The 24,997-nt window shown below is 40.3% G+C and overlaps 1 protein-coding gene across 19 annotated transcripts in view; it reads left to right on the top strand.

The window, feature by feature from the left end:
* The window catches only part of LOC139480555 (microtubule-actin cross-linking factor 1-like), a 275,708-nt gene extending 254,144 nt beyond the window's left edge, over positions 1–21,564 (top strand). For 15 of the 19 annotated variants that reach the window (XM_071263682.1, XM_071263686.1, XM_071263685.1 and 12 more), the window contains 18 exons: positions 468–674; positions 1,067–1,186; positions 1,385–1,551; positions 2,174–2,333; positions 3,108–3,302; positions 3,895–4,023; positions 5,085–5,228; positions 5,800–5,988; positions 6,460–6,608; positions 7,476–7,740; positions 7,913–8,075; positions 8,817–8,929; positions 9,979–10,095; positions 13,231–13,348; positions 14,890–14,949; positions 17,834–18,018; positions 18,683–18,830; positions 19,687–21,564. In XM_071263682.1, coding sequence (XP_071119783.1) covers positions 468–674; positions 1,067–1,186; positions 1,385–1,551; positions 2,174–2,333; positions 3,108–3,302; positions 3,895–4,023; positions 5,085–5,228; positions 5,800–5,988; positions 6,460–6,608; positions 7,476–7,740; positions 7,913–8,075; positions 8,817–8,929; positions 9,979–10,095; positions 13,231–13,348; positions 14,890–14,949; positions 17,834–18,018; positions 18,683–18,830; positions 19,687–19,940 — 2,883 coding nt within the window. In that variant the 3' untranslated portion in view covers positions 19,941–21,564. The other 4 variants (XM_071263687.1, XM_071263684.1, XM_071263689.1 and 1 more) reach the window with 4 other exon arrangements.
* The last annotated feature ends 3,433 nt before the right edge of the window (positions 21,565–24,997 follow it).

Genomic DNA, 24,997 nt, shown 5'->3' with positions numbered 1-24,997 from the left:
TCTTGGCAACAGCCTACCATGGGATCAGTGGGGTGTGAGGTCATAGAGACATGTAGACATCTTAACAACATCTCACCATGATAGTGAAGTGTAATCATCTTTTTTTTGTGTCATTGGTTTATTGTAATTTGTATTGAATATTCTCTAACTTGTATTTTAATGATAATATGTGATCTAGTTATCATATTTTAACATCTTGTTATTTATATATACACAAAATATTCTGGCAACAATATTGCTGAAATAATGCTTACAAATTTTAGAATTTTTGACATGGAGTTAACGACTTGTTTCCAGTTTGATACAGGGGGTTCGGGTAGCCTAGTGTTTAAAGCATTTTCTTATCGTGTAAAAGACCCAGGTTTAATAACCACATCAGTTAAGTGAAATTGGTTCTTTGTGTTTGATATGTCTACAAAATGGCTGAAAGCGGCGTAAAAGCTCATGTTATCTCTGGTTTGTTACAGTTTCTACAAAAGGATGTGAGCAAGCACCGAGAGGCGATGGTCGCTCTTGACAAGATGGGTACCCATCTGAAGTACTTCAGCCAGAAGCAGGATGTCATCCTGATCAAGAACTTGCTGTCCAGTGCACAGCACCGGTGGGAGAAGATCGTGTCCCGCAGTGCAGAGAGGACCAGGCACCTCGAGCGGGGGTACAAGGAGGCCAAGCAGGTGAGACGAAACAGGAGGGTGGTGGTGATGGGGATGGGGATGAAAATGACAACAGTAGTGTCATCTTATTCCGGGGTAGAATTAGTCTTCAGCAACCCATGCTTGCCGTAGAAGGTGACTATGCTTGTTGTAAAAGGCGACAAACGGGATCGGGTGGTCAGGCTCCCACATTAAGATGACACGCCAGGATATAACTGGAATACTGTTAAAAGCAGCGTAAAAACCCAACTCACTCACTCACTTTTGTTTGACTGTAGAAAAATTGCACATTTTTGGTTTTGCCTAAAAATACATGTTGTGTTAGATTTTGTACAGGTATGTATTCCTATTGTAAAGGCTACTATGAATGCTATCTGCCATGTTGATCACATGCTAATGTACGACTGCTTCAGTTCCACGACATGTGGCGAGACCTGATTGACTGGCTGGTGGAGGCACAGAGCGAGGTAGACTCCGACCAGTTCATTGCAAATGAACCAGACAAGATCAAGGCCCAGATTGCCAAACATAAGGTAATGACATCCTTTTCTCTTGTGCTCAACCCCATGAAGATCAGAGTTAAAATTGGCCTTCAGTTTGTCAGTATTCTATGAAGCTCCAGTGCACACTTGATTTAATGAGTAACATAATATTAAGTTCAGCAAGCAATTGCAATTTTATCAAACAACTCAAAGCATTCAAGCATTTACAGAGTTGTCTTCCTTTACCAGGAGTTCCAGAGGAAGCTTGGCTCTAAGCAGCCCAAGTTCGACACAGTTAACCGTACTGGCCGCTCCCTCAAAGACCGATGCCCCAAGGAAGATAGCCCTGAGATACAACAGATGTTGAATGATCTCAAGTCCAGATGGAATGCTGTCTGTGGAAAGTCTGTTGACAGGTACGTAGATATGTGTATGCCAGTCTGATAGTGGTGAGGTGAATGGGTGAGGAATGAGTACCCTGTTGCCATGGTTTCAGTAAGCATGGTTGTATGCTGGTTGCAAGTCTGTCAGGAGTTGTCTCCCTTTCCTACACTTTTTGCAGTTCCACTGTATATCACTGTAGCCAGAGGTGCAGGCCTCCGGGCTAATTAGGAACTGATTACCGCCATGCGAGACAAAGTGATAATTATCAAATGACTGTGCAAGATCTGCGAGATCTGAAGGCTCACGTGAGAGTGTTTACAGACTTTATTTCAGTATATGGTCTCTGCTGTAGCCAAGTGTGTTGATTCTCATAGGAAGTTTCTGTTTACCGAACCATCATGGGTATCTAGATTGTCAACTTTCGCTTCAAAGTACAAAGTTTGTGTACTCGCAAAATTTAAATATGCAATGTAAAGATGTCCTTTTAAAATTATGTAGTCTATTATATCTCAGCAAGAGGAAAGAATCTAATTATGTTTACATCCTTCAAGATCGATCGACTCAAAGTCTGTATGCTATAATCTTGAACTGTTGAACCCCATTTCATCTCACCTTTATCCACATGTCTGAATTATATTTTTTACCTTATCACAGACAACGTAAGCTTGAGGAGGCGCTGCTCACCTCGGGTCAGTTCAATGATGCCCTGCAAGCTCTGATGGACTGGCTGGCCAAGGTCGAGCCAACCCTTGGAGAGGACCAACTCGTCCATGGCGACATTGAGACGGTCAACAGTCTGCTTGACCAACACAAGGTTGGGACACTTACTGACTTGTGGGGACTCTGTGTTAGGATAGGCCCCAGCTACTATGCTGGTCATAAGAGATGAATAAATGGATGGGGTGGTCAGACTCTGTCATTGTACCCTGAAAATGTGGATTGTTGTTCATCATTGTTCACAGTATCAATCAACCGCGTTAGAATAGGTCTTCAGCAACCCTGCTTGTTGTGAGAGTCGACTATGCTTGTCATAAGAGGGGGGTCAGGATGGCTGACTTGGTTGATGCATGTCATTAAATCCCAGTTGCATGGATTGATGCTTGCAAATGATATCAATCTCTGGATTGTCTAGTCCAGACTCGATTATTTACAGACCGCCGTCATATAGCTGGAATATTGCTGAGTGCGGTGTTAAAGCAACAATCACAGTAACAGTTTACCTGTTTGGTCCAGACACCATTATTTACAGGCCACTGTGATACAGGGGAATATTGATGAGTGAGGTGTAAGATCTAGTAATACTCCCAGCTGTCTTAATAAATAACATAACCATAGCAGTTTATAGTGACATAGCAATGCTGTGTAATATATACAGGCATATAATGTCTATTATGTCATGTTAAAACCACATTTTGTCATGAAAAGTTACCAAATTAATAATAATTAATAAATATTAAAATATCTTTACTTAACTCTTAGCTTTTGTCAAGCATTAAATTGAATTGTATGATTGTTGGCAGAACACTATTAGTAACACGATCTTAAAAAGTACACACAATTTTTATTGTACTTTGATTTTGTTTCACAGACATTCCAAACGGAGCTGAGTGCAAGAACCAACACAGTTGCCTTTGTACAGAAGTCAGCCAAGGAGCTGATGGAGAAGTCCCAGGAGGACACGTCCCAGCTCCAGGCACAGCTCATCGAGCTGTCCACCATGTGGGACCGCACTTGCCGCCTCAGTGCCAACAAACAGCAGAGACTCGACCAGGCACACAAACTGGTGTGTACACATGAAACACTGAATATACCCAGCCTTTTGGTCTGGATATCATGTCCTCATTCTAATGCTTGTTATCTGATTGCTTAATATTGCTGCTGAACAAATTAATGAATTTTAAGCTCACCTGAACCAGAGTTTCAGGTATTCGACTGATAATGGGGTTATGTGTCCTCACATGCATGACTTGGCTTATGCTGTTCAAATCCCTTATCTACGCAATACATTTAACACTTTCCAGCTCACTGTAACAATGCAAAAATATTTTCAATTTAAATTCAGTCAAAAGCTGATTTTATCCCTTTTTCAAGCTTTGGAACTCTTCTTTCTGAAGATGTCATGATGCAGAGTTGTGTCCCTTAGTAGTGCCAGAATTATGTGATTGTGGGTTTGGATCTTTGGCTTACCTAGATTAGGATCTTTGGTTTGTCTGTATCACATCAATGCTTTTAGGTTTTACAAAATGCTATAAGTGACTTCTATGATTGACCTGCATCACTTTAGACCCTCCTCTCACATTGATAATATGTCAACTGGTTTGGATCCCTTATCAAAGTGGTATAAACTCACAAACCCACCTACTCTGTCCCTCCAGGCTGACGAGTTCCAGAAGAAGGCCCAGGGTCTGGTGGAATGGCTTGCGGAGGCGGAACAGACCCTCCGCTACCGAGGCCCAATCCCCGATGAGGAGCCGCTCATCCTACAGCAGATGGACGAGCACAAGGTTTGTTTGTTTGTGATTCAACGTCACCCTCATGGCGGCCTGGGAATAATCAAGTCTGGACCAGACAAACAAGTGATTGATATTAAGGACAACTCCTGACATAATTGGGGAACATTGATATGCAATCAACCAAGTCACCCACTCAGACCACCATTTTCACTGAGTTGCCTCGTACCTCAAGCATAGGGTGCTGGGGACCCCTTCTAATCCTGAATCCCCAATTGGGAACAAACACAGGGTCAACTGTCAGCTGATCTGTGGCTTCAAGAACATCCTACCTCGCGGCTTGAAGACTTTTTGAACCCCTAAATATGGGATATCATTGTTTCATAAGTGTCATTTAAATCACTGGAATGTCTGGTCTCAATTATTTACAGGCCGCTGTCATATAATATTGTTGAGTGCAGCATTAAACAACAACCACATACACTCCCATGCATGCATGCATTCCTCATCTGATCACATCAGATCATATATGTCACCAATGAGTGTGCTTGGCCCTCATTACACCATGCTTGTTGAGGCAGACTGAAATGAGTAAAGTGTGTGACTGGGTTGATTTGTGCCCAGTGGCATCGATTGTTGCTTAAGTAGTAGACCAAGCGTTGGTTTGCTTTGTGCAGTCTCCGTTATTTACTCACTGCTGTGCTGTGACATATTGCTGACTACATCTTAAGAGATTCACTCCGTCATATCTGGCACAAACAGTGAGTCACTTCTTCATGAAACACTAGATCCTAGGTAACTGTTACTTAAAAGGGACTAGGCCTTGGCGAATGGCAGTCTCGGCAAGTTTGATTCAAGTCCCTATAAACACATTCTTCTTTTGATAAATTATATAATGTAATTGATCTTGTAGTTAATGGCAACCCTATTAACAGAGATCTCAGTATCTCAGATCTAGACTTAAAATGTGCACCATATTGTGGAGCGTAGTCCCTGTTGACTATTTTACCTCCATTCCAGCCAGTGAAATGACATGGTTGTCTGTGGTGGAGATGGGAACTTGTGGATGTGTGGACATTGACAGTGATTCTTAATCCTGGTGTTATTTGTTACAGAAATTTGAGGAGGCCTTGATGAGACAAGAGGCGACCCTGAGAGAAACTCTGAACATCGGCCAGGACATCATGAAGCGGTGTCACCCTGACGCTGTGTCCACGATGAAGTACTGGCTGTCAGCACTCCGGGCTCGCTGGGAGGAGGTGAGATCATCCACCAATACGTTCCAGGAATTCTACTGGAAGGGTGTTTCGCATTTACAAAAATTCAAGTAATTTATCTTATACATAGCCAGTATATGACGTTGACAGATCTACCACAGTGTGATCTTCTTAATTTGACCTTGAACTTGAAATATTTATCTGAGCAATTTTATGATCCAAGCAGAAGCCTTCTTAACACTATCAACACATCTCTTAAGGGACTGTGGTTAAGCGTTCACACACCCCACACGGTTTCAATTCCCAACATGGGTGCAATGTGTGAAGCTAATTTGAATATTGCTAAAAATGGCATTTAACCCTACTCATTCATTGTTTTTATGATTCACAGGATTTCACTGTGTAATGATGATGATGATGATGATGATGATGATGATGATGATGATGTAGGAGATTTAACGAGTGTTTCCGGTGTTGCCGATTTTGCACTCAGGCTGTATATTGATGTTTCGGCCTTAGCTTCATATGAATAGCATGGTGTGAATGAGATGTTAACACTCTTTCAATATAAACGGAATGTGCCCAGTGTTACAAGCTGCCATGTGTATTCCAGCTGACCAGCTGGTCAAGGCAGCGCGGCCACCGCCTGGCGGAGGGTCTGACCCACCTGAGGAAGAACAACGCCCTGCTGGAGGAGCTGCTGGCCTGGCTCAACTCAGCCGAGGTGAAGCTCCACAACCAGGACCAGGAACCCCTCCCGGAAGAAATCCCGGCCATCATGGAGCTCATCCGGGAACATCAGGTATGTGACATCGATTCAAATCAAACTTTGCTTTGACGTAGATAGGGACATATTTCACAGGGTGATCTTAGTGCCACGACTATTGTAATTCACACTGATATAGAGTTAAGACATTCGTAGCGCAAAGAGTGCTGGGCGCTCTACAAAACGAAATTAGCTCTGAGGTGATCATAACTCCCATACCTTAACATAGACTTACGACAGTCGTAGCGCTAAGGTTGTTTTGTACAATGGCACTCTGGACTTTGGTTACCAGGGTCAGTGGTGGGACAGAGTCAAAGGGGTCACCAAATATGAAATGTCGAACAGTTATTGAAATATATTACTCAAGTGAGTGTATATTATTCTGTGTAGTAGTACCACTGTGGTGGAATATTTTCTTTGAAGTATTTTCAACAAATAAATCTGATTGCCCTTCGTCTTTGACCTTTTAAAACATCTTTGTCTTCATACTGATCTTTGTCATTTCAGGATTTCCAGAACGAGATGTCTGGCAAGCAGCCAGAAGTTGACCGACTGACCAAGGCTGGAAAGAGGCGGACATCATCAGTATCTCAAGATGGAGTTTCCTCATTCATCCCTGTACTCAAAGGAGCTTACAAGACACCAACCAAGTCATCGTAAGTTTCACATTAGTAGGCATGAAAAAGGCAGACAAGGCTATATATAAATACAGAACCGTCTCTAAATGAGGCATGAATCAGACAACAGACTGAGCATATCAGTATGGAAAGGTGTGAAGGGGTAGCATCTGTGTTAGGTGGTCATGCTGCAGGCTTGTTTTCCTGCCTGGTTACAGTTTACGGAGTGTTCTGTTGGTTATTTGGTATGGATTTGCTTGATAGTTAATACTAGGGCACTGGCGGAACCGGAGGGGATTGCAGGAGGGGTATTGATTCAGACACCTAACTGTGCCCTTGTGTGTCATCATGCTTTATCTCTTTGCATATATTATGTAAGCTGTTTATACATGTCCTACCCAGTTATTGCACCTCCTAAGACGTTAGAAGATGTCTTAGGAGGTCATACCAAAAGACGTTAAAAGATGGTACTTGTTGTTACTCTGCCCAGCGCTCTGCATAAAGGGGCTAAAACAAGGACTGGTCGGCTCGGAGTCCGTAAACTGTGTCTGAGTAGGGTATTCATGTTAAACTGCGCTATGGTATCTCAGTGGGCAAGCGCTATAAATCGGCATCAGTCTGGACTAGTACAAGCAGCCACACACGCGGCATGCACGTCGCTATATAAGTGCAATAATCTTGGATGCGACATTAAACTCCATTTCACCTCACCTACCCAGTTATTGATCACTTGTTCGATAAAGGCAGTAGCATCTGTACCAAAATGTCTCATTGAACGAATAATGAAGTTGAATCCAGAAGTCAGCTTTGATAAAAGCTGTATCGATCCTTAGTCTCATTCACTCTGTGAAAGGGACTCTGTACTTTTGGGAGGAAGGTACTTGTAAATAATGAATTCTGCTTCAGACGCCTTGACACACCAGGAAGAAAAACTCCTGACTTTGGAAGAAAGACCCCTGACTTCAGTCGCAGTTATGGTAGAAAAACACCAGATTTCGGACGTAGAACACCAGATTTTGGTCGCCGCACACCAGAACCAGGCCGAAAAACACCCGAACCTCTATATGCCAATCCCAGAGTCGGTGCTCTGTTCAACAAATGGAGGCAGGTGTGGCTTATGGCTATGGACAGACAACGCAAACTCCAGGATGCACTGGAGTACCAGAATGAGGTGAGGCAGGGGAGATAACTGAGAATACAATTTGAAAAAGTCTACTTGCTAAAGTTCCAATCTGGAACCTTTTCTCAGGAGGACAGTTCATCGTATTCAAAATTAGGTTTCATGGCAATTTTGTTTTTCCGAAACATTGGATCTTTTACTGAAATCTGAGTCTCACTTTCAGGTGGAGAGAATGAAAAACTTCGACTTTGATGAGTGGCGGAAGCGCTACCTGCGATGGATGCATCACAACAAGGCTCGCATTATGGACCTGTTCCGTCGCCAGGACCGCGACCACGACGGCCAGGTCACTAGGAAGGAGTTCATTGAGGGTATCATCTCGTCCAGTGAGTACGACTTCGTAACACCTTCATGAGGATTCAGGTTAGAATTGGTCTTCAGTAACCCATGCTTGCCATGAAAGAGGCAACTAACAGTATTGGTTCGTCAGGCTTGCAGACTCAGTTGGTACATGTCATCGTATCCAAATAACTACATCGATGCTCATGATGTCAATAACAGGATAAGGGCGGAGGGATAGCCTAGTGGTTAAAATGTTTACGCTGCATGCTGAAGTCCCGGGTTCAATTCCCCACATGGGTACAATATTGGAAGCCCATTTCTGGTGTCCCCCCGCTGTCATATTGCTGGAATATTGCTGGAATATTGCTAAAAGCATCTTAAAATACGACTCAATCACGCGCCCAATCAGGGGATTGTCTGGTCCACATTTGAAACACGACCAAAACCCTTGTAACACTTTATTCATATGGATCAAGAGACCTTGGCTGAGATACAGCACTTTAGGAAAACATTTTCCGGGACCAATTACAAAAATTGGATCTACTAGCCTGAAGTTGTATTGAGGCCTCGTTTTCAGTAGAGTTAACTATTGCCATATGGACAGAAAGACATGTCAATAGATTTGGGCATCAGACAAGTGAAAGAAGTTGCAAACTGAAGTTTTAAAGATGACAATTGCAAGTTTCAGTTTCTGTTATGATTGAATGTAGACTGATGTGAAGTTGAAAGTAAACTAATATTTGTCCACGTGTACAATTATGTTGTATGATACTGTTATTCTTCAGAGTTCCCAACATCCAAACTTGAAATGAATGCTGTTGCTGATATTTTTGATCGTAACCGTGATGGCTACATCGACTACAAGGAGTTCGTATCAGCCCTCAGACCAGACAGAGATGTAAGTAATAACCTGACTTAGTCTACATACCCGTAGGGGCACGGGTGGCCCAGTCTTCTAAGGCACTGCGATTCGCTGTGCAGAGTTGCGTCCTGTGGACACGCCAGAAACCTATGATTGTGGGTTCGAATCCCCGTTCGCCCCATTTATGTTTCTAGGTTCGTCAGCACCATACCCGTGCTCTTGGGTTTCACCGAAGTGATAAAGGTCTGAGACCTGCATCACTTCGGGCTTTCCTCCCACATTAAGCTGACACTCCGCGATATAACTGGAATACTGTTAAAAGCGGCATTAAAAACAACTCACTCACTTACTCACTACGTACCCGTTCAAGGACAGCGCTGTGACCGCTGTACATGTTAAATACAGCAGAACAGCAGAGTCCTTTGGACATTTGAAATATTTATATTACCATACTTAGAATATTGATGGTGGTTCGATCCCAGGGCCCTGTTCCTCAAAGCAATCTTAGCGCTAAGTCAATCGTAAATCCCATTGTTTAACACTGACTTACAACAATCGTAGCGCTAAGATCGCTTTGTTGAACAGGGCCCTGGTCATGTCATGCGAAAGACGTTACAAGATGGTAACTGTTGTTTCCCTGTTTGGCACTTGGCATTAGATTTACAACAACAACTAGTCAGCTCTGAGCCAGTATACCGTGCCTAAGTGGGGTATCCATGTCAAACTGCGGCATGGTATCTCAGTGGGCTAGGACTATAAAACCATCACTTGTCCGGACAGGTACGAGCAGCCACACACACACTACATGCACATGACTCTATAGGTGGTTGAGGCCTTTGCCATCACGCTGAAGGCCTGGGCTCAAATCCCCACATGGGCATAACGTGTGAAGCTCATTTCTGGTGTCCCCTGCCCTAGTATAGCTGGAATATTGCTGAAAGTGGCTTGAAACCATTCACACCCACTAACTACTGTGAGGAGTACGTTAAAGGGCAATTTTAAGCAAGTTGAGATTCACTTGTATTGTATTGTCATAATCTCATCATATGAAATGGAATTACTATATAGTGTATATGTATTTACAGCCTCCCAAACCCGAGACGGAAGCAGACAAGATCAATGATGAAGTGAAGCGGCAGGTGCACAAGTGCACGTGCATGAGGCAGTACAAGATTCACAAGATCGGAGAAGGGAAATACAGGGTGAATATCTCCTCTCCATCTCGCAGTCACAATACTTTCATACACTGTTTAGGGCTCTTAACAAACTTGTGCCAATACGTATCTGAAGAGTATCTTGAAAGGATAACAATATTATGTCACATAGAGAATAGTTCACATCAAGTTTATGCTGGATTGTAGTGCTTGCATTTAGTGGTTTCACTGTTCAACTGCTTTCTCTTGAACCTTGTTGGGTTGAATTACTTTTCTGGCTCATGTTATTGTCGTACGGATATTTCGAAGGGATAAGTTGTCTAGAAATGTGCCTGGAGGATTTAAAGTCTACAATGTCTTTTTAGTCCTGCAAGTCCGACTTGCACATATTCTAGTACATTTCAACTCTCTTTGGTATTCAACACCTTCAAAGTTGTCAAAATCTGACCAGTTGGTGATAGAAGGTAGCTGGCACCTTGGATACCAGTACTGATACCTCCCAACTTAGATTGGACACAAATAGCACCAGAATTAATAGACAAGAAAATAATATTGTACATGTTGAAACCTGGACATTTTTCAAATCCGGATAAGTAGATGTTTACAGTTTATATGGAAAGATTTCTGCCCCTAACCCCTGCTTAAAATTTTGCCTCATCCTACATAACTGATTATTTAATACTTCTAGTTATGAATTTTACAAATTTCGACACAGGGGTTTGGGCGGAAGTTTTTCCGTTCATATTACTTATTTTTAGAATCTGAAGTAGGTTTTCCCACCTGTGATGTATGGAAGCTTCAGGGCCTGGGTTGTCCGTATACCACAAGCACATGCACCCATTGTATCCACTTTTGTTTTACAGAGGAAAACTATAAAAAGAAAACCCCTCAAAATATTCAAGGTATTTTAACCTAAGATATCAAAGCTTTCAAAGCTTTCTGCATTTTTAGAAATTCTTTTTTTTCATGCCTAGGCATATTCAGAATAAAAAGCTTTTTGTCTATAATCTTCTTCAAATTTTCTCCCACTGTTTTATTTGGCTTTTGACCTGCGATAGGCAATTTTAGAATTCAGTTAAACATAAACGAACATGCAAAGCTTGTTGAGTCAAGCTTCCGTTTTCTTGTGTATTCACTTGACAAATCCACAAGTGTCTGAACTGATTTCTCTTCTTCAGTATTTGAATTTTATTGTTTTCATCTGATTGTTTTTAAAGATGTGTTACGTGTTTAAGGCTAAAAAAAATAATAGTCTTGGTTCTCAGGCACCACCCGCATCATAAAGTCAACCGCACGTTTTGTTTTTATTTCCATTTTTTAATATATTTTTTTTAAAAATCCATAAATATTCCAAGTCCAACGGTAGTCAAATACAGTATTCCAGTTCTTTACCTGTCAAGGAATACATTGATCTAGAGAGGTCCTTTCCCAGGTTGATTGTACACAACTGTTTATTTGGTTACATACTAGTTTGAACAACCCCCAACACACCCCAAAAAAGAAAAAAAGACACCACCCGCCCGCACTATATTTTCGAAAACCATTGCCTGAGAACCAATTCTTTCAGTTTTGTTTTAAGCCAAAATGACATTCACAGGATTAACTAAATTTACCCAAAAAATTCCTTTGGGATTTTTTTTATTTTGATATGAAACTTGAAAGCACTTTGGATATAGTTCTTGTGAAATATGAATCAATATTTAGCCTGTTTTATGTCCCAGTGAACTGGGCTGGTGTTGTCTACAGGTGAAGAGTTTATTCCACGCATCTATCATTTATCGTGAAATTTAATTGTTGCTATTGAAGGAATCCATCCTAAGACTTATCTTAAGCTTATTTTGTTTACATTTCTTTTGCTTGTCAATCAGTATTTTGGAGCTTGTAGTCATTTGGGTTGTCCAGGTAGGTATTCTCATTTCATGGTGTTCCTCAATCTTTTTACATCAACTGTTTATTCATTGTTTGACCATAATCAATCTGTCAATCACCCGTCCTTTAAAATCTGTTCCAGTTCAAAGTCATTTCCTTATTTCCATGGTGTTAAGTTATGGTTTAGTTTACGTCATAAAAAGTCCCTATTGAGTAGGCTCATCACAAGATCTGACAATAATGATAGCGATGGGCATGATGGGGTAACAACAGAGTGATGTAGTATTGTATCATGATTCAAGGCCGGCAATACGATACATCGATTAACTGTATCACCGTAGCAACCCCACCGTACCTTTACACCTCTAATGCCTATAACCACAAGGAAACTATCCCTCACCTGGGCCCACTTGCACAAAGCGATCTTAGCACTAAGATGATCGTAACTCCCATGCTTTAACATAGGCTTACAAGAGTCGTAGCGCTAAGATCGCTTTGTGCAAGTGGGCCTTGGGAGTGATTTGGGTTTAATGCAGCTTTGAAATGACTTACAGTCATGTCACAGCATGAAACTTCAAAAGTTCTACCATAAGCATTAGAGGTGCGTGGTGTTCCCCGTATACCACGGTATAAAATACTAATGAATACGTATCGCAATACACTTGGAAAAAATCAGTATATTGCATTTTCAGTCATGCATATCTTCATCTTGTTGGAAAAGTTGACATAAGTGACATCAATGGACAAGTCGAATTGAAATTAAAAGCTGACACGCCGCAATATAACTGGAATACTGTTAAAAGCGGCGTTAAACCCAACTCACTCACTCACTCAAACCCTCTCTCAGCAGGGACCATGTGCACAAAGAAAGCTTAGCACTACTACTGCAAATGTGTGTTAAAGTAGCCTTAGAGCTTAGATCAGATTGATTAGTAAGGAGAGCGCCTTTTTGAAATGACAAACAGCAATTGAACTGATGTGTCAAGAATCATCGAGATACTCCTACAGTAGCCATAGCACTAATATTCTTTTATGAAACAGCCTTTCATGGCTGTACAGCCCAAGATATGTATTAACTATTTCCCAAATTCCGGAGCTGTCGGTAAGCCTAGTGGTTGAAGCGTTCACTCGTCACGCCAAAGACCTGGGTTCGATTCCGAACATAGTACAATGTGTCAAGCCCATTGGTGTCCCCCGCCGTGATATTGCTGGAATATTGCTAAAAGCGGCGTAAAACCATACTCACTCACTCTCTCCCTACTTGCCCATTGACAAATAAGACTGTGCCTACATTCTCTGTGATCTTTATTTCAGTTTGGGGACTCACAGAAATTGCGTCTGGTTCGAATCCTACGTAGCACCGTGATGGTTCGAGTTGGAGGAGGATGGATTGCGTTGGATGAATTCCTCGTGAAGAACGACCCATGCAGAGGTACATACAGCACTTCCTCCTCTTTTATTTTCAGGGACATGACAATGGACTCCAAGTGCAAAGCATTTAGATTTGCAAAGAACCCCAAATTAAAATTGATTTTAGTTTCATGACCAAATGACATGGTCAAATGTAGAATGACATGGGTTTAGAAACGATTTACTGAAAGAAACTTCAGTGTAATATTTACATTCTGTAGACGACGCTTTAACCATTTTCAAGAAAATGTACATGCTTTGTAGTTGGTCTTTTAAGTATTCAATGCATTGCTGATAGAAGCCTCGTATGTGAATCTGCTCAATGAAAAAATACTCTCTCTGCAAATCATAGTGTTAGACTGAATGATTTAGATGTGTGCAAGTAAAAGCTTAAATGTTGCATGTTTTGTTTGATATATATTCCAAATTTTAATTTGTGACTATTATTCATAAATGAACAGAAAGTTTTATTGTCTGTTTAAATTTGAACAATTGTTGCTTACTTAATTGTAATTTATTTGTTTGTTGGTCCGAGTAAGGTATAACCTAAACTGTTACTTTCATATGTGTTTGGTTACACTGATGATTTTGGCTAATTTATGCATATGACACTGTATTTCACTATCTTTCATTTAATTTTCTTTTTCACATCTTGAATTTAAATTATAAATTGCATTTCACAGAAAATATTTGGGACTGGGACTTAGAAATTGGTATGATACTGGAATGAAAACATAACCATTTTTCTTGAATGATTGTATGAATCGTTTCCCTTCTTTATTATCCTAAGTCTTGAACTATGAATGGATTGGTAGAAAGTTTATCTAAGTTTATTATTTGATGGAATTATTAGCAATAATTATTCACTATGTCACTTTGTGAAATTTTGTCTGTAGTAATATTATTTTCATCATGTTCATGAAATAATCATCTAAAGATATAATATAAGATAACATAAAACTAGGAAAATAGTATAAATAACAATATTTTTGTTGTGAGGGTTTAATTATGCACTACTTCACAGCTCAGTCTCTCAGCACCTACCTGTGGTCTGTCATCTTCACATTTTCAGACATCACTGACTTCACATTTCTTGGATTTAGTTTTACATTTCCTTCATCCTTGGATCTCAGTGTTTGCTGGGTCATGTTTTTTTAGCCAAAAAGATGACAGAAGATGCCATATTTTTCCCACTGATCATGTTTTTTTTTCTTCATCTTACGCAATCTCAGATTTTGGTAAACAGACCAAAAAGATCAAAACTTTTTGTGAGTATAGCACTGGAGAGGGGAAAATAATTTTTTCAGATTTTTTTCATGTTATTTTTTACAGGGTTGAAGGTTTCACCTCTTGCATTTTTTGTTTATTTTTGTTGTTGGGAGCTTTCTGTTGATTTTGTAGATCATACCTATTATTTTACGCTTCTGTAAGAAATATATCCCAGATTGGCATCAGATAAATGTAGTCGGAATGCATATGTCGATTATATACATGTACGTAGTTGTAGATCACCCCGATGAAATCAATTCGCCACTTTTGTTCTTTTTCTTTCTCTCTTCAAAGTCGGCCTGTGGCGGCGAAACCGATTTCGCTTCATGAGACGTTTTCTTCATCACGACCAGTGTATGTGTCAATTTCCTCCACGTAACTCTCACTCTCTGCGTTGGTTTTTGCTGCCAGTCGCGTGATTGACATAGTAACCTTGACATTTACCACAGCTTAACATGTTTGGTCCCTGTGTTGACAAGTAGCTGTGATTTGATTGGTTGTTGCTATAGCCAAAAAACCTGTGTTTGGTAGAAATTTACATCTGGGTTATAGATCCCATGTCGCATGGTGTGGTTTGCGAGTCCTGCATGTGTTTTACGTCTTATTCGCAATGTATGTCACCCAGCCTTTGTGTACGGAATGGTTTTGACCTCGGTGGCAGTAGTATATTGGCGATATTGATTAGCCGTGACATCGTCAATATCTAGGACCCCGATAGATAGTAGTAGAAGTAGACACTGTTTGATGTTGTAATTTTCAATTTTTGCGGATATGATTACTGTGATACATTGTCTTTTTCAGCATGACTTTTGGATGATTTTTAAAAAGTTGTTGCTTTTGTTTTGTGCAAGAGTCTGAACATCAACAATTATCATTGAACAATTAACATTCATTGATTAACAATCAACAAACGTCTAACACAGCTAACATCTTTTTTTATCCAAAAGAAGAGAATTTGAAACAACTGAAGTATAATTTGATGTAATAATATCTAATGAAATTATTTTTTTGCAGGAAATGCTTCAAAAGTTTTATTTCAGTTGTCCAGCCTGTTACTGTTTTATGCCGAGTGATATAAGTCTTATCTGTGTTTTAAGTTGATTTATTTATTTATTCATTGAAAAATGTATTCATTGAAAAATGTAAACAAAATGTGTGAACTATCATTGATCAATTTTGAAACAATGATCATAAGTTAATGAAAGTACATTTCTGTGCAATATGCATGTAAAATATTTCGGTGCAAATAATGAAAGATCATAATGTTGGAATATTTTTTACATTAATCTTTACGGCTTTCAAGAGAAAATTGTTGTAAATATAATCAATCTCTTGGTCTCCGGAACAGAATATGTTACTAGATCATGCTTAGATGATAGTAACACAGTTAGGCTACTGAACAGACTAATCTCTTGTTGTTATCGAAAGCAGCAACATATTGAGTTTGTAAAAATAGGATCCTAATTTATTTGGAGAAGCGGGGGCACAGGTGGCCCAGTCGTCTATGGCGCCGCGATTCGCTGTGCAGAGTTGCGTCCCTTGGGCAAGCAAGAAACCTATGATTGCCGGTTCGAATCCCGGTTCGCCCCAATTATGTTTCTAGGTTTGTCAGCACCATACCCGTGCTCGTGGGTTTGACCGAGTGGTAAACGTCTGAGACCTGCATCACTTGGGGCTTTCCTCCCACGTTAAGCTGACATGCCGCTATATGACTGGAATACTGTTAAAAGCGGCGTTAAACCCAACTCACTCACTCACTCACTATTTGGAGAAGCATTATAATCTATTTGGAGCAGCAAGATGCGTAGTTATCCACAGGAGCATTTAGTGGGGAGAAATAAAATATAGCAATGAATTACTGATGCGTTTGAGAATAATTAATATTCAGTCACCATTCCAGGTTTTAATTGTATATGAATCTGTTTATGGTAAACATTGCCTATTGATGTTTACTGTGGCCACCTGTCTGTGAGCATCCTGGGAAAGAATTCAGTCCTACTCTTGTAAGATTTAGGGATTGAATGGCGCAAATCATTAAGCATGATAGATAGATGGCAATTAAATCTCACCAATGTGGTAAACGTCTAATTCTTGCATCACTTCAGGCGTTCATCTCACAAAAAGCTGATATGCCATGATATAACTGGAGTACTGTTCAAAGCAGCATTAAACCCAACTCACTAACTCACTCATATGACTAGACAGGGTTTCCTTGACCCGACTGTTTCACAGGTTGGGCTAGAGCTGTAATGTTGCTGGCTATTCCTCCACATCCTAAATAAAGATGAAGTCCCCATCCAAGGGATATGGTTGCCCTGCGGGTATAGGTGCGACAATTTGCTATGCAGAGTTATGGACCTTAGCCATCAGGATCGACTGATCACAGAATCCCGGATTTGTGTTCATTACAATCCTGGGGTGGTGGGGTAGCCTAGTAGTTTAAGCATTAGCTCATCATGCCGAAGACCCAAGTTTTATTCCCTATTTGGGTACAATGTGTAAAGCCCATTTCTGGTGTCCCCGGCCATGATATTGTTGGAATATTGCTAAAAGCGTCATAAAAACCGTACCCACTCATAACAAACTTTGGTCTGTCTAGACATTATTTGTTTGAAAACGTTGAAATTGCTTCCACAATGTTGTGGTGGGGGAAGATCGGTCTGATCTGTCCCAGCTTGTCAAAATTTTCAAACAAGCTACTAATAATTAAGGCATCAGATACGCTTGGAAGGCCACTAAACATGCATTTTGTAAAGTAACCTGATAGGTTTAACCAGAATTAATATAAATGCATGCATCTTGATTTCATTCACCTCATGTTCATTCGAAGTTGTGCTGTAACCAACTAATTGCATCACTTTGTTTCGACTGCTTCATCATGTTTCATGTAGTTGAACATCTCAAAACATAAGATGATCTAATAGTTATTTCAGTGCAAACCATAATTTATTTTACAAATAGTTCTTTAAAGTGTGATCTATCTAAATCGTGATGACTATGCCTTTAAGATTATTTTGCAGACGTTAAGTTCACAACATTCTCCAAAGAATTGTTCTCATGAAAAAAGGTTAATTTTCAGTTCAAGTTGTAATGTTTTATTCTTGTCTGAACATATATAAATACCTCAATAATGTATATCCTAACAAACTTAAACAAACTAACACTTTTAACAAAAGAAATCAGAAGAAATGCCAATCTTCTGAAATAGAAATTTATATGTTTCCATCGTGTGTTGCAGCAAAGGGAAGAACAAATATAGAGCTCCGGGAGCAGTTTATCCTTGCAGAGGGTGTGAGTCAATCTATGACAGGTTTTGTCCCCAAGACTCCCCCCAGCTCCAACTCCGGTAGTTCCACCTACTCCGGCGGCAACAACTCCTGGAGCAGCCGCTCCCCCAGCACCGCAAGTGGACCCATCTACAAGGTACAGCACGACCCTATCCAGTCTGTGCCAAACACATTTGAGCCGACTAGCCCGAACATGCCTCTGAGTGCCATTTTCAGTGGAATTTATTGTTACATGTATTTGGACTTTTATTAGTTGAGCTTACTTTTCCGAACAGAATTTAACTAATCAGTCTTCAAACTAGTGGCTAAAGTCCTGTCCTACATATGTAAAGATATAGATGAATATACTGTCTTCTCCAGGTTTAGCTAGGTGCCAGTGCCTTTTGCTTGTGCTCCGTGAAGATCCGGGGTAGAATAGGTCTTCAGCAACCCATGATTGCCATAAAAGGCGACTATGCTTGTCGTAAGAGTCAGGATCTGGTGGTCAGGCTTGCTGACTTGGTTGATGCATGTCATTGTATTCCAATTGCGTGGATTGATGCTCATGATGTCAATCATTGGATTGTCTGTTCCAGTCTTGATTATTTACAGAACGCCGTCATGTACCTGAAATATTGCTGAATGTGTCGTTAAACAGCAAACAAACAAACCTTTTGCTTGTCATTGGAAGCCTGGGTGGTTTGCCCTTGTGACTGTTGAAAGCATGTCATTGTGCTGTATTTGTTTCATGTTATTACATATGATATATTAAAGTCTGTTTATTAGTACTTAGAATAACATAATTCATAACCATGTTTTAGATTCGTGAAAAGACACAACACCAATCACCATGGAAACGTGGCAAGACAAGCCCTGACAAGGAAGTGACCCAAATAATGTCGCGAACAGAGACGCCGAAAGGTCGCTATTCGAAAGATCTTCGTAGTCCTAGAAATATCAATAGTCCAGGTATAACTTCTTTCTTTACTTCCTCTATGAACAGAATGGATGAAACTTTTCCGAAATCAGTGAGAACAGCCTTGATCCATATGAGTGATCTACTGGTCATGTGACTAGTCACATGATTGGATGCATTCTTTCTTTGGCTTCATTAGGTGATTTTCAAGAATACTAACACATTGGTACAAATCTAAAGAACTATTGTATATGTAGAATTTGATTATTATGTTTGTAGAGTTAAATGAGAAAGTCATTTTAGTAACTTAAACTTGTTAAGATGGTAGAATCTTAAAACTGAGTGTTGCTCATCACTGAATAGGTAGCAAAAAAGTTAAGCTAAAACATAATTAAAGTAGTTTTTATGTAGCTAGTTGCTACTAATAATCTTTTCCTAATTTTATAGCAGTTCCTTTCTGAAAAGATTTGCCCATGTTTTCTTCACCTCATGGGGATTCTAGGTCAAAATATATCCCAAGAACCCCATATCCTTGTTTAAAAGGGGCGACCGGGTAGCCTAGTGGTTAAAGCGTTCGCTCATCATGCCGAAGACCCAGGTTCGATTCCCGACATGGGTACTATGTGTGAAGCCCATTTCTGGTTTCCCCCGCCATGATATTGCTGGAATATTGCTAAAAGCGGCGTAAAACCATACTCACTCACTCACCTTGTTTAAAATGACTTAAATAAAGATTTTATGGTCACAGTGTGTGACCTGGCTGATTGCCTGTCATCATCCCTCGGAGTGATGTTGCTCATACCATCAACCATTGGTTTGCCTGGTCCTGGTAACTTGCCTATTTCATTCAGGCTGGTTTCTGGTTGACAGTCGTTTAAACACATTCACACACTCACTTTTCTGTTACAGTAAGTAGAAGTTCAAGTCGAGCTAGCACCGGAACAGGAAGTCGTCCACCGAGCAGGACAGGAAGTGAAGCATCGGAGACCAGTGAACCTGATGTGAATTTAACTGGCCACGCTGAGGCACGGAGTGCAGGTGGACGCAACACCACGACGCCAACATACCCTCGGACACTGCAAACACCCCCGCACACACAGTCTCACATACCAACGCCAACCAAAGGATCAAAAATACCCAAATTTTCTCCCCGAAAGAAGTGAACGATGACTTTTCAGACAAGTGATTGAAATGAACACTCTCAATGTCTTTCAGTTTTTGCGTACATTCGGATTCTGAAAATGTACAGTGTACAGTGTGTTTAGTTTTTTGCATCAATGATTGACAGCGAAATATGCTTGGATGCTAATCAATATGGATGTGCAAAGAAAAAGAATCATGTTTTGATTTTGTCAATTTCGTTACAATACGTCATCATCAAGTGCTGCTTTGTGAATCTCAGTTCAAGGAAGAGTGTCAATTGTGTGACGACGTCTATTGATCATTGGAGGTCTTGTGCTTATCGTGTGAAACTTGACAATGTTACCCCACTAAGTGCTTGATTTAGCTAGAGATATGAATACCCTGGAACTAGTGTTGTCCTACAGTGTTGTGCTTATAGCTGACATAAGCCACTGTCTAGTGTTTGTCTCAAGACACCCCTGTGATAAAAGTAGAACCACCTAGACAATACAATAGTCTATTCCATGTTAGATTACAGGGGTGTTGAGTATGTAGAGGCCTATAGTCGAGAAGTAACTTATAATTATTTAAAAGCTTATACATATTGATATTTAACTGATACAGGGTGCCTAAGCGATGTATATTTCAATGATGGTATACAACTTTTCCTGTATAGATATTTGTAACGATTCTGATAGAATGTTATCAGGTTCAAAATTATTTTTATGCATCCACGCTAAAGATTGTTGAATCGAAAGTTATTGTTATGGATGTTTAAAGAAAATGTTTTGTCGAAGTTGTTGTTTGTGTATACATATTGTTATTAGTGTGAAAAGGTTAGGTTTTTTTCATTCAGTAACACTTTTGTGGTGTTACCGTCACGGTAATTCTTTCATTCATTTCAGATACGTTGTAGATATTTTAGCAACCGAATTTGATGTCGTTTCTCAAATGTTTTCTCTCTGAGTCATTGTTGCTGCAAATTTACCACCTTTTTGTGACCAGGTTGAAAATATTTGTCTTACGATTAAAGTTTGGGTTGGTTTAGCAGTGTGTTCGAGAAAGATAGTGTGTGAGCGTGATATATCATTTTGTATGCTGGTTGTGACTGATTTTAAGCTTCACTCCGTTATTCATTCATGCCGCTTAATTATATGCAGATGTGTATTATATATGAACAACATTTTCATTAGTTTGAACATTGCGTATCGAAGGCTAAGCCGTACAGCCATTAGTCCCTTGGTTTGAATGGTTCTGTTTGTCTCTCACTCAAGGTACTTATTGCTGTTCTTACATAAAATGTAGTCAAGGTTAATTTTTTTATTTTAAAGTAATATAAATATGAGCTGAAAATATTTTGATATCATCTTAAATTATTGTCCTATATATTACTATTATTATGATGTCCCTGGTACTACAATATTGCCGCTGTAACCATTCCCAAATACCTTATGTAGTACTTGGTCCACAGGAATAATTTACTTAACACATGCCATATTCCATGACATAATTTGATAACAATCGCTTCTTGTAAAGAGATGTACGTCGTGTACGAAACGTGCTAACTCTGCATAATATTGAAATGATATTTCGGGTGAATGGGGAAATTATCCTTGCCAGAAAAGCAGAAAATGATTGATTCAAAATACACTGAATAAATATATGAATCTCATGATTTTGTTTGTTGTGAATAGAATAGAAAAATATATATTCTGGGATGGAGATGGAGATGGAGGATGGAGATGGGGATAAGGCTCTCTTCACACCCAAGACAATGTGTTTTTCTGAAGAAGTTATTGTTGAGACGTCTGATACTTGGGAAAAGTTGTATCTTCCCCAGGGAGCTGAGATTGGAAGTGGATAGCACACTGGTAGGTAGACAAATATGGTATTATGAGGGGCGGTCGGGTAGCCTAGTGGTTAAAGCGTTCGCTCGTCACGCCTAAGACCCAGGTTCGATTCCCGACATGGGCACAATGTGTGAAGCCCATTTCTGGTGTTCCCCGCCGTGATATTGCCGAAATAGTGCTAAAAGCGGCGTAAAACCATACTCACTCACTCACTATGGTATCATGATTTCGAATCGAAAATTCATTTCTGAATTTGATTCTTGGTCATATTTACCAAACTTGTGCACCTGCCATTTTCTGCCAAAGTTGTAGCATCTAAGACCATTACTCAAAGAGATCTTGCGATAGTGATAGTCTTCACAACTGTTGTAAGCCCATGTTAAAGTATGGGAGTTACGACCACCTTAACCCTAAGATAGCTTTGTGCTTGTGCTTGTCTGGACTTTCTTAAAGGTGACATAGAGTGATATAACTGAAACCTACTCACAGCATTAACTCGAGTATGAAACATCATTTTCAATATTCTTTTTTGTTCATATACCTCAAAGCATCAGGTTTGTCTCCTCTACATGTAACTCTGCTAGGCACTCAGCAATAAGGGGCTAAAACAAGCACTGATATAGGCTGGTTGTGGGTAAATTACCCTCCTCACCAAGCTGCGACAAATTATAACCACGTAGTTTATATAAGAACTGTATTTGGCCGCAAACAGTCAAGACTACATGCACAAAAAAGTGTAAACGTTGAAATAAGGATATATGTATTGGAGTGTTTGTTTGTTTAACACTGCACTCAGCAATAGTCAGCTACATGTATATGACAGGCTGGCTGTAAATAATCAAGTCTTGACCAGACACGACATGCATCAATCAAGTGAGCGAGAAATTCGGATTGCAGGTACTACTACTACTACAACAATTTGAAATTTAACGTGGCTTGTCCGCATCTGGAAATGTAAAACGATACATCCCGCGTATTTCGCACACAGGGTTGCACTTATGCTATTGTGGAGAAAAAGCGTAAAGAATTATTAAAGAAGTGCAACCCAAAATAGTATAAACGTTTACAGTCCTTATCTAAGAAAAGCTAGGGGGTTGGGGTTTGGCTGGATGGGAGTGGGATGTAATAAAATATAGAATAATATGGAAAATGGTGGGCTTGGGTTGGAGGGGGTGGGGTCAAGCGGTTGAAGGCACGGCGTCGGCTGGCGAGCGTGTGTGGGACAAGGACCCTGGAAACGACAAGAAGAACTTCCCAGGCAGGAGGGTCCTGGCTATGGTCTCTTCTTGGTGGCGAGGGTCCGAAATATCTTGCCAGTCAGCTGGGAGGATGTGTTGGAGATATAGGCCGGGCCTGCTTTGACATCACACAAATGAAATGACATATAATACCTCTATGTATAATGTACATCACGTATATGTACCTTTCATGTCTATAATTATCCATATGTAGATAGTTTGTACCCTACCCTAACCCCCCAAACCCCCCACCCCCACCCCCATCGCACCCCGATGTCGTGGACCATTGTGCATATTAATCACTGGCTTGTTCGGCCCAGGATCGATGATTTAAGGTCGCCCTCACTTTGCTAGAATATTTCCGGGCGTAAGATCCGACCCCCCCCCCCCCCCCCCCTAAAAAAACAACCACACACACAAAAAGAACAACACAAAAAACAACCAAAAAAAACAACGAAAACGAAAAAAAAAAAACACACATCAAAATGGCACCCACCAGAGAAGTGGCGCCAATTATTCGACGCATTTCGATCGTTCACTTGATAGGCTTGCGCCTATGAATCCCAAACATGACACCCACGAAACCTTTGCAATCATATCAGTATGTTGACACCAAGATGAACTTTTACAAACTGTATCATTGACATTTATTTATATGCGAGGGGCCCTTTCAGATTTCAGTTGCCTGCAGTCCCAATTACCCTTGGGAAAACCCGACCGAATGTTCGTGAAAGGAGATTGACCCATAGTTACCCTGTGAATTACCACCGAGCATCTCCTTGACGCCATATTCTCACGCCTCTCCGTTTCAATGCTGAATAAAGTCCCACTAATGTTAGTCGTTCACGTTCACGAAATGATCAGTTTTTAGATCAGACCGATCACCTGTTGACGTTACCAGTTCGAAAGGAAGAACGAAAATTATCCGAGAGGCCACAGGTGAGATCGCAGGTCTCCAGTGCCCCGTGTATCTGGATGCAATTTATGACCAATGACATCCTGGTACTCAGCGGATGAATGTCATATATCTCTATGGCTCTTTTTCTGCACGACCGGATATTGGAGACTGAGACTTGATTGAGTCTGAATACATCGCAGCAATACACGACAGTCGGTTTATTCTGATCCACACAGCTATGACGAACCAATAACTTCATTTCCGGAATCGGATTCGGAACGTCTGGCGTCCAAGAATGGCAAAGGGCTGTATTCATACACGGTGATTGTTAGACGTGTGTCCTGATAGTTGCATAAAAAGTCGTCCTTCCCCTTTATATATTCGATTTGTATGACAGATTTATAGTTTTGTAACATCTTACAATAAGCGTTGGTGTGGATGACCGACAGGTCCTGTGCAAATATATGCAAATAATACTTTCTTATTGCTCAGTGACGTCATCCTGTCGCCGTGGAATATGACTAATGTAAAACATCACTAACTATGACATATTTTGGAACTGATTTCATACCAACCTTGAGGTTCGTTTATCAATCCAAACCATGTTGATATTAGTTCCTGTAGATCTGGGGATATAGAATTTCTCTATGGAGGCGGTTTCCCCACTTTAAGCCATGTAACGCGCAGATCGACTGCATCAAATCGAGAACCGCCCGTCAAACCTTCAACATGTGCCGTCTGGACACACACGATATATCACGCCAATCCTCTTGGGGAATGATGCTGATAAACTGGAAATAATATCATTAACGATAATGGTGATGATAATGATGATGATAGTGATAATAATACTGACAATAATAATGCTGCTGCACATTGTATTAGGGATGATTATGGTGATGATGATGATGATGATGATGATGATAATAATAATGATGGTGATAATAACTAAGACGATGGTGATAATACGAATGATGATATACGATGAAGGTGGTAAAAAAAGAATATACAGATGATGATGATGACGTGTTGATGATAATGATGATGGTGATAATAATCATGATGATGATAACAACAATCTAGCACAACTTTTCTGTAACAAACTTTTCCAA

The sequence above is a fragment of the Haliotis cracherodii genome, unplaced genomic scaffold, assembly GCF_022045235.1.
Source record: "Haliotis cracherodii isolate W230 unplaced genomic scaffold, xgHalCrac1.p SCAF_4, whole genome shotgun sequence".
Taxonomy (NCBI): domain Eukaryota; kingdom Metazoa; phylum Mollusca; class Gastropoda; order Lepetellida; family Haliotidae; genus Haliotis; species Haliotis cracherodii.
This window is presented reverse-complemented; position numbering and strand designations above follow the sequence as displayed.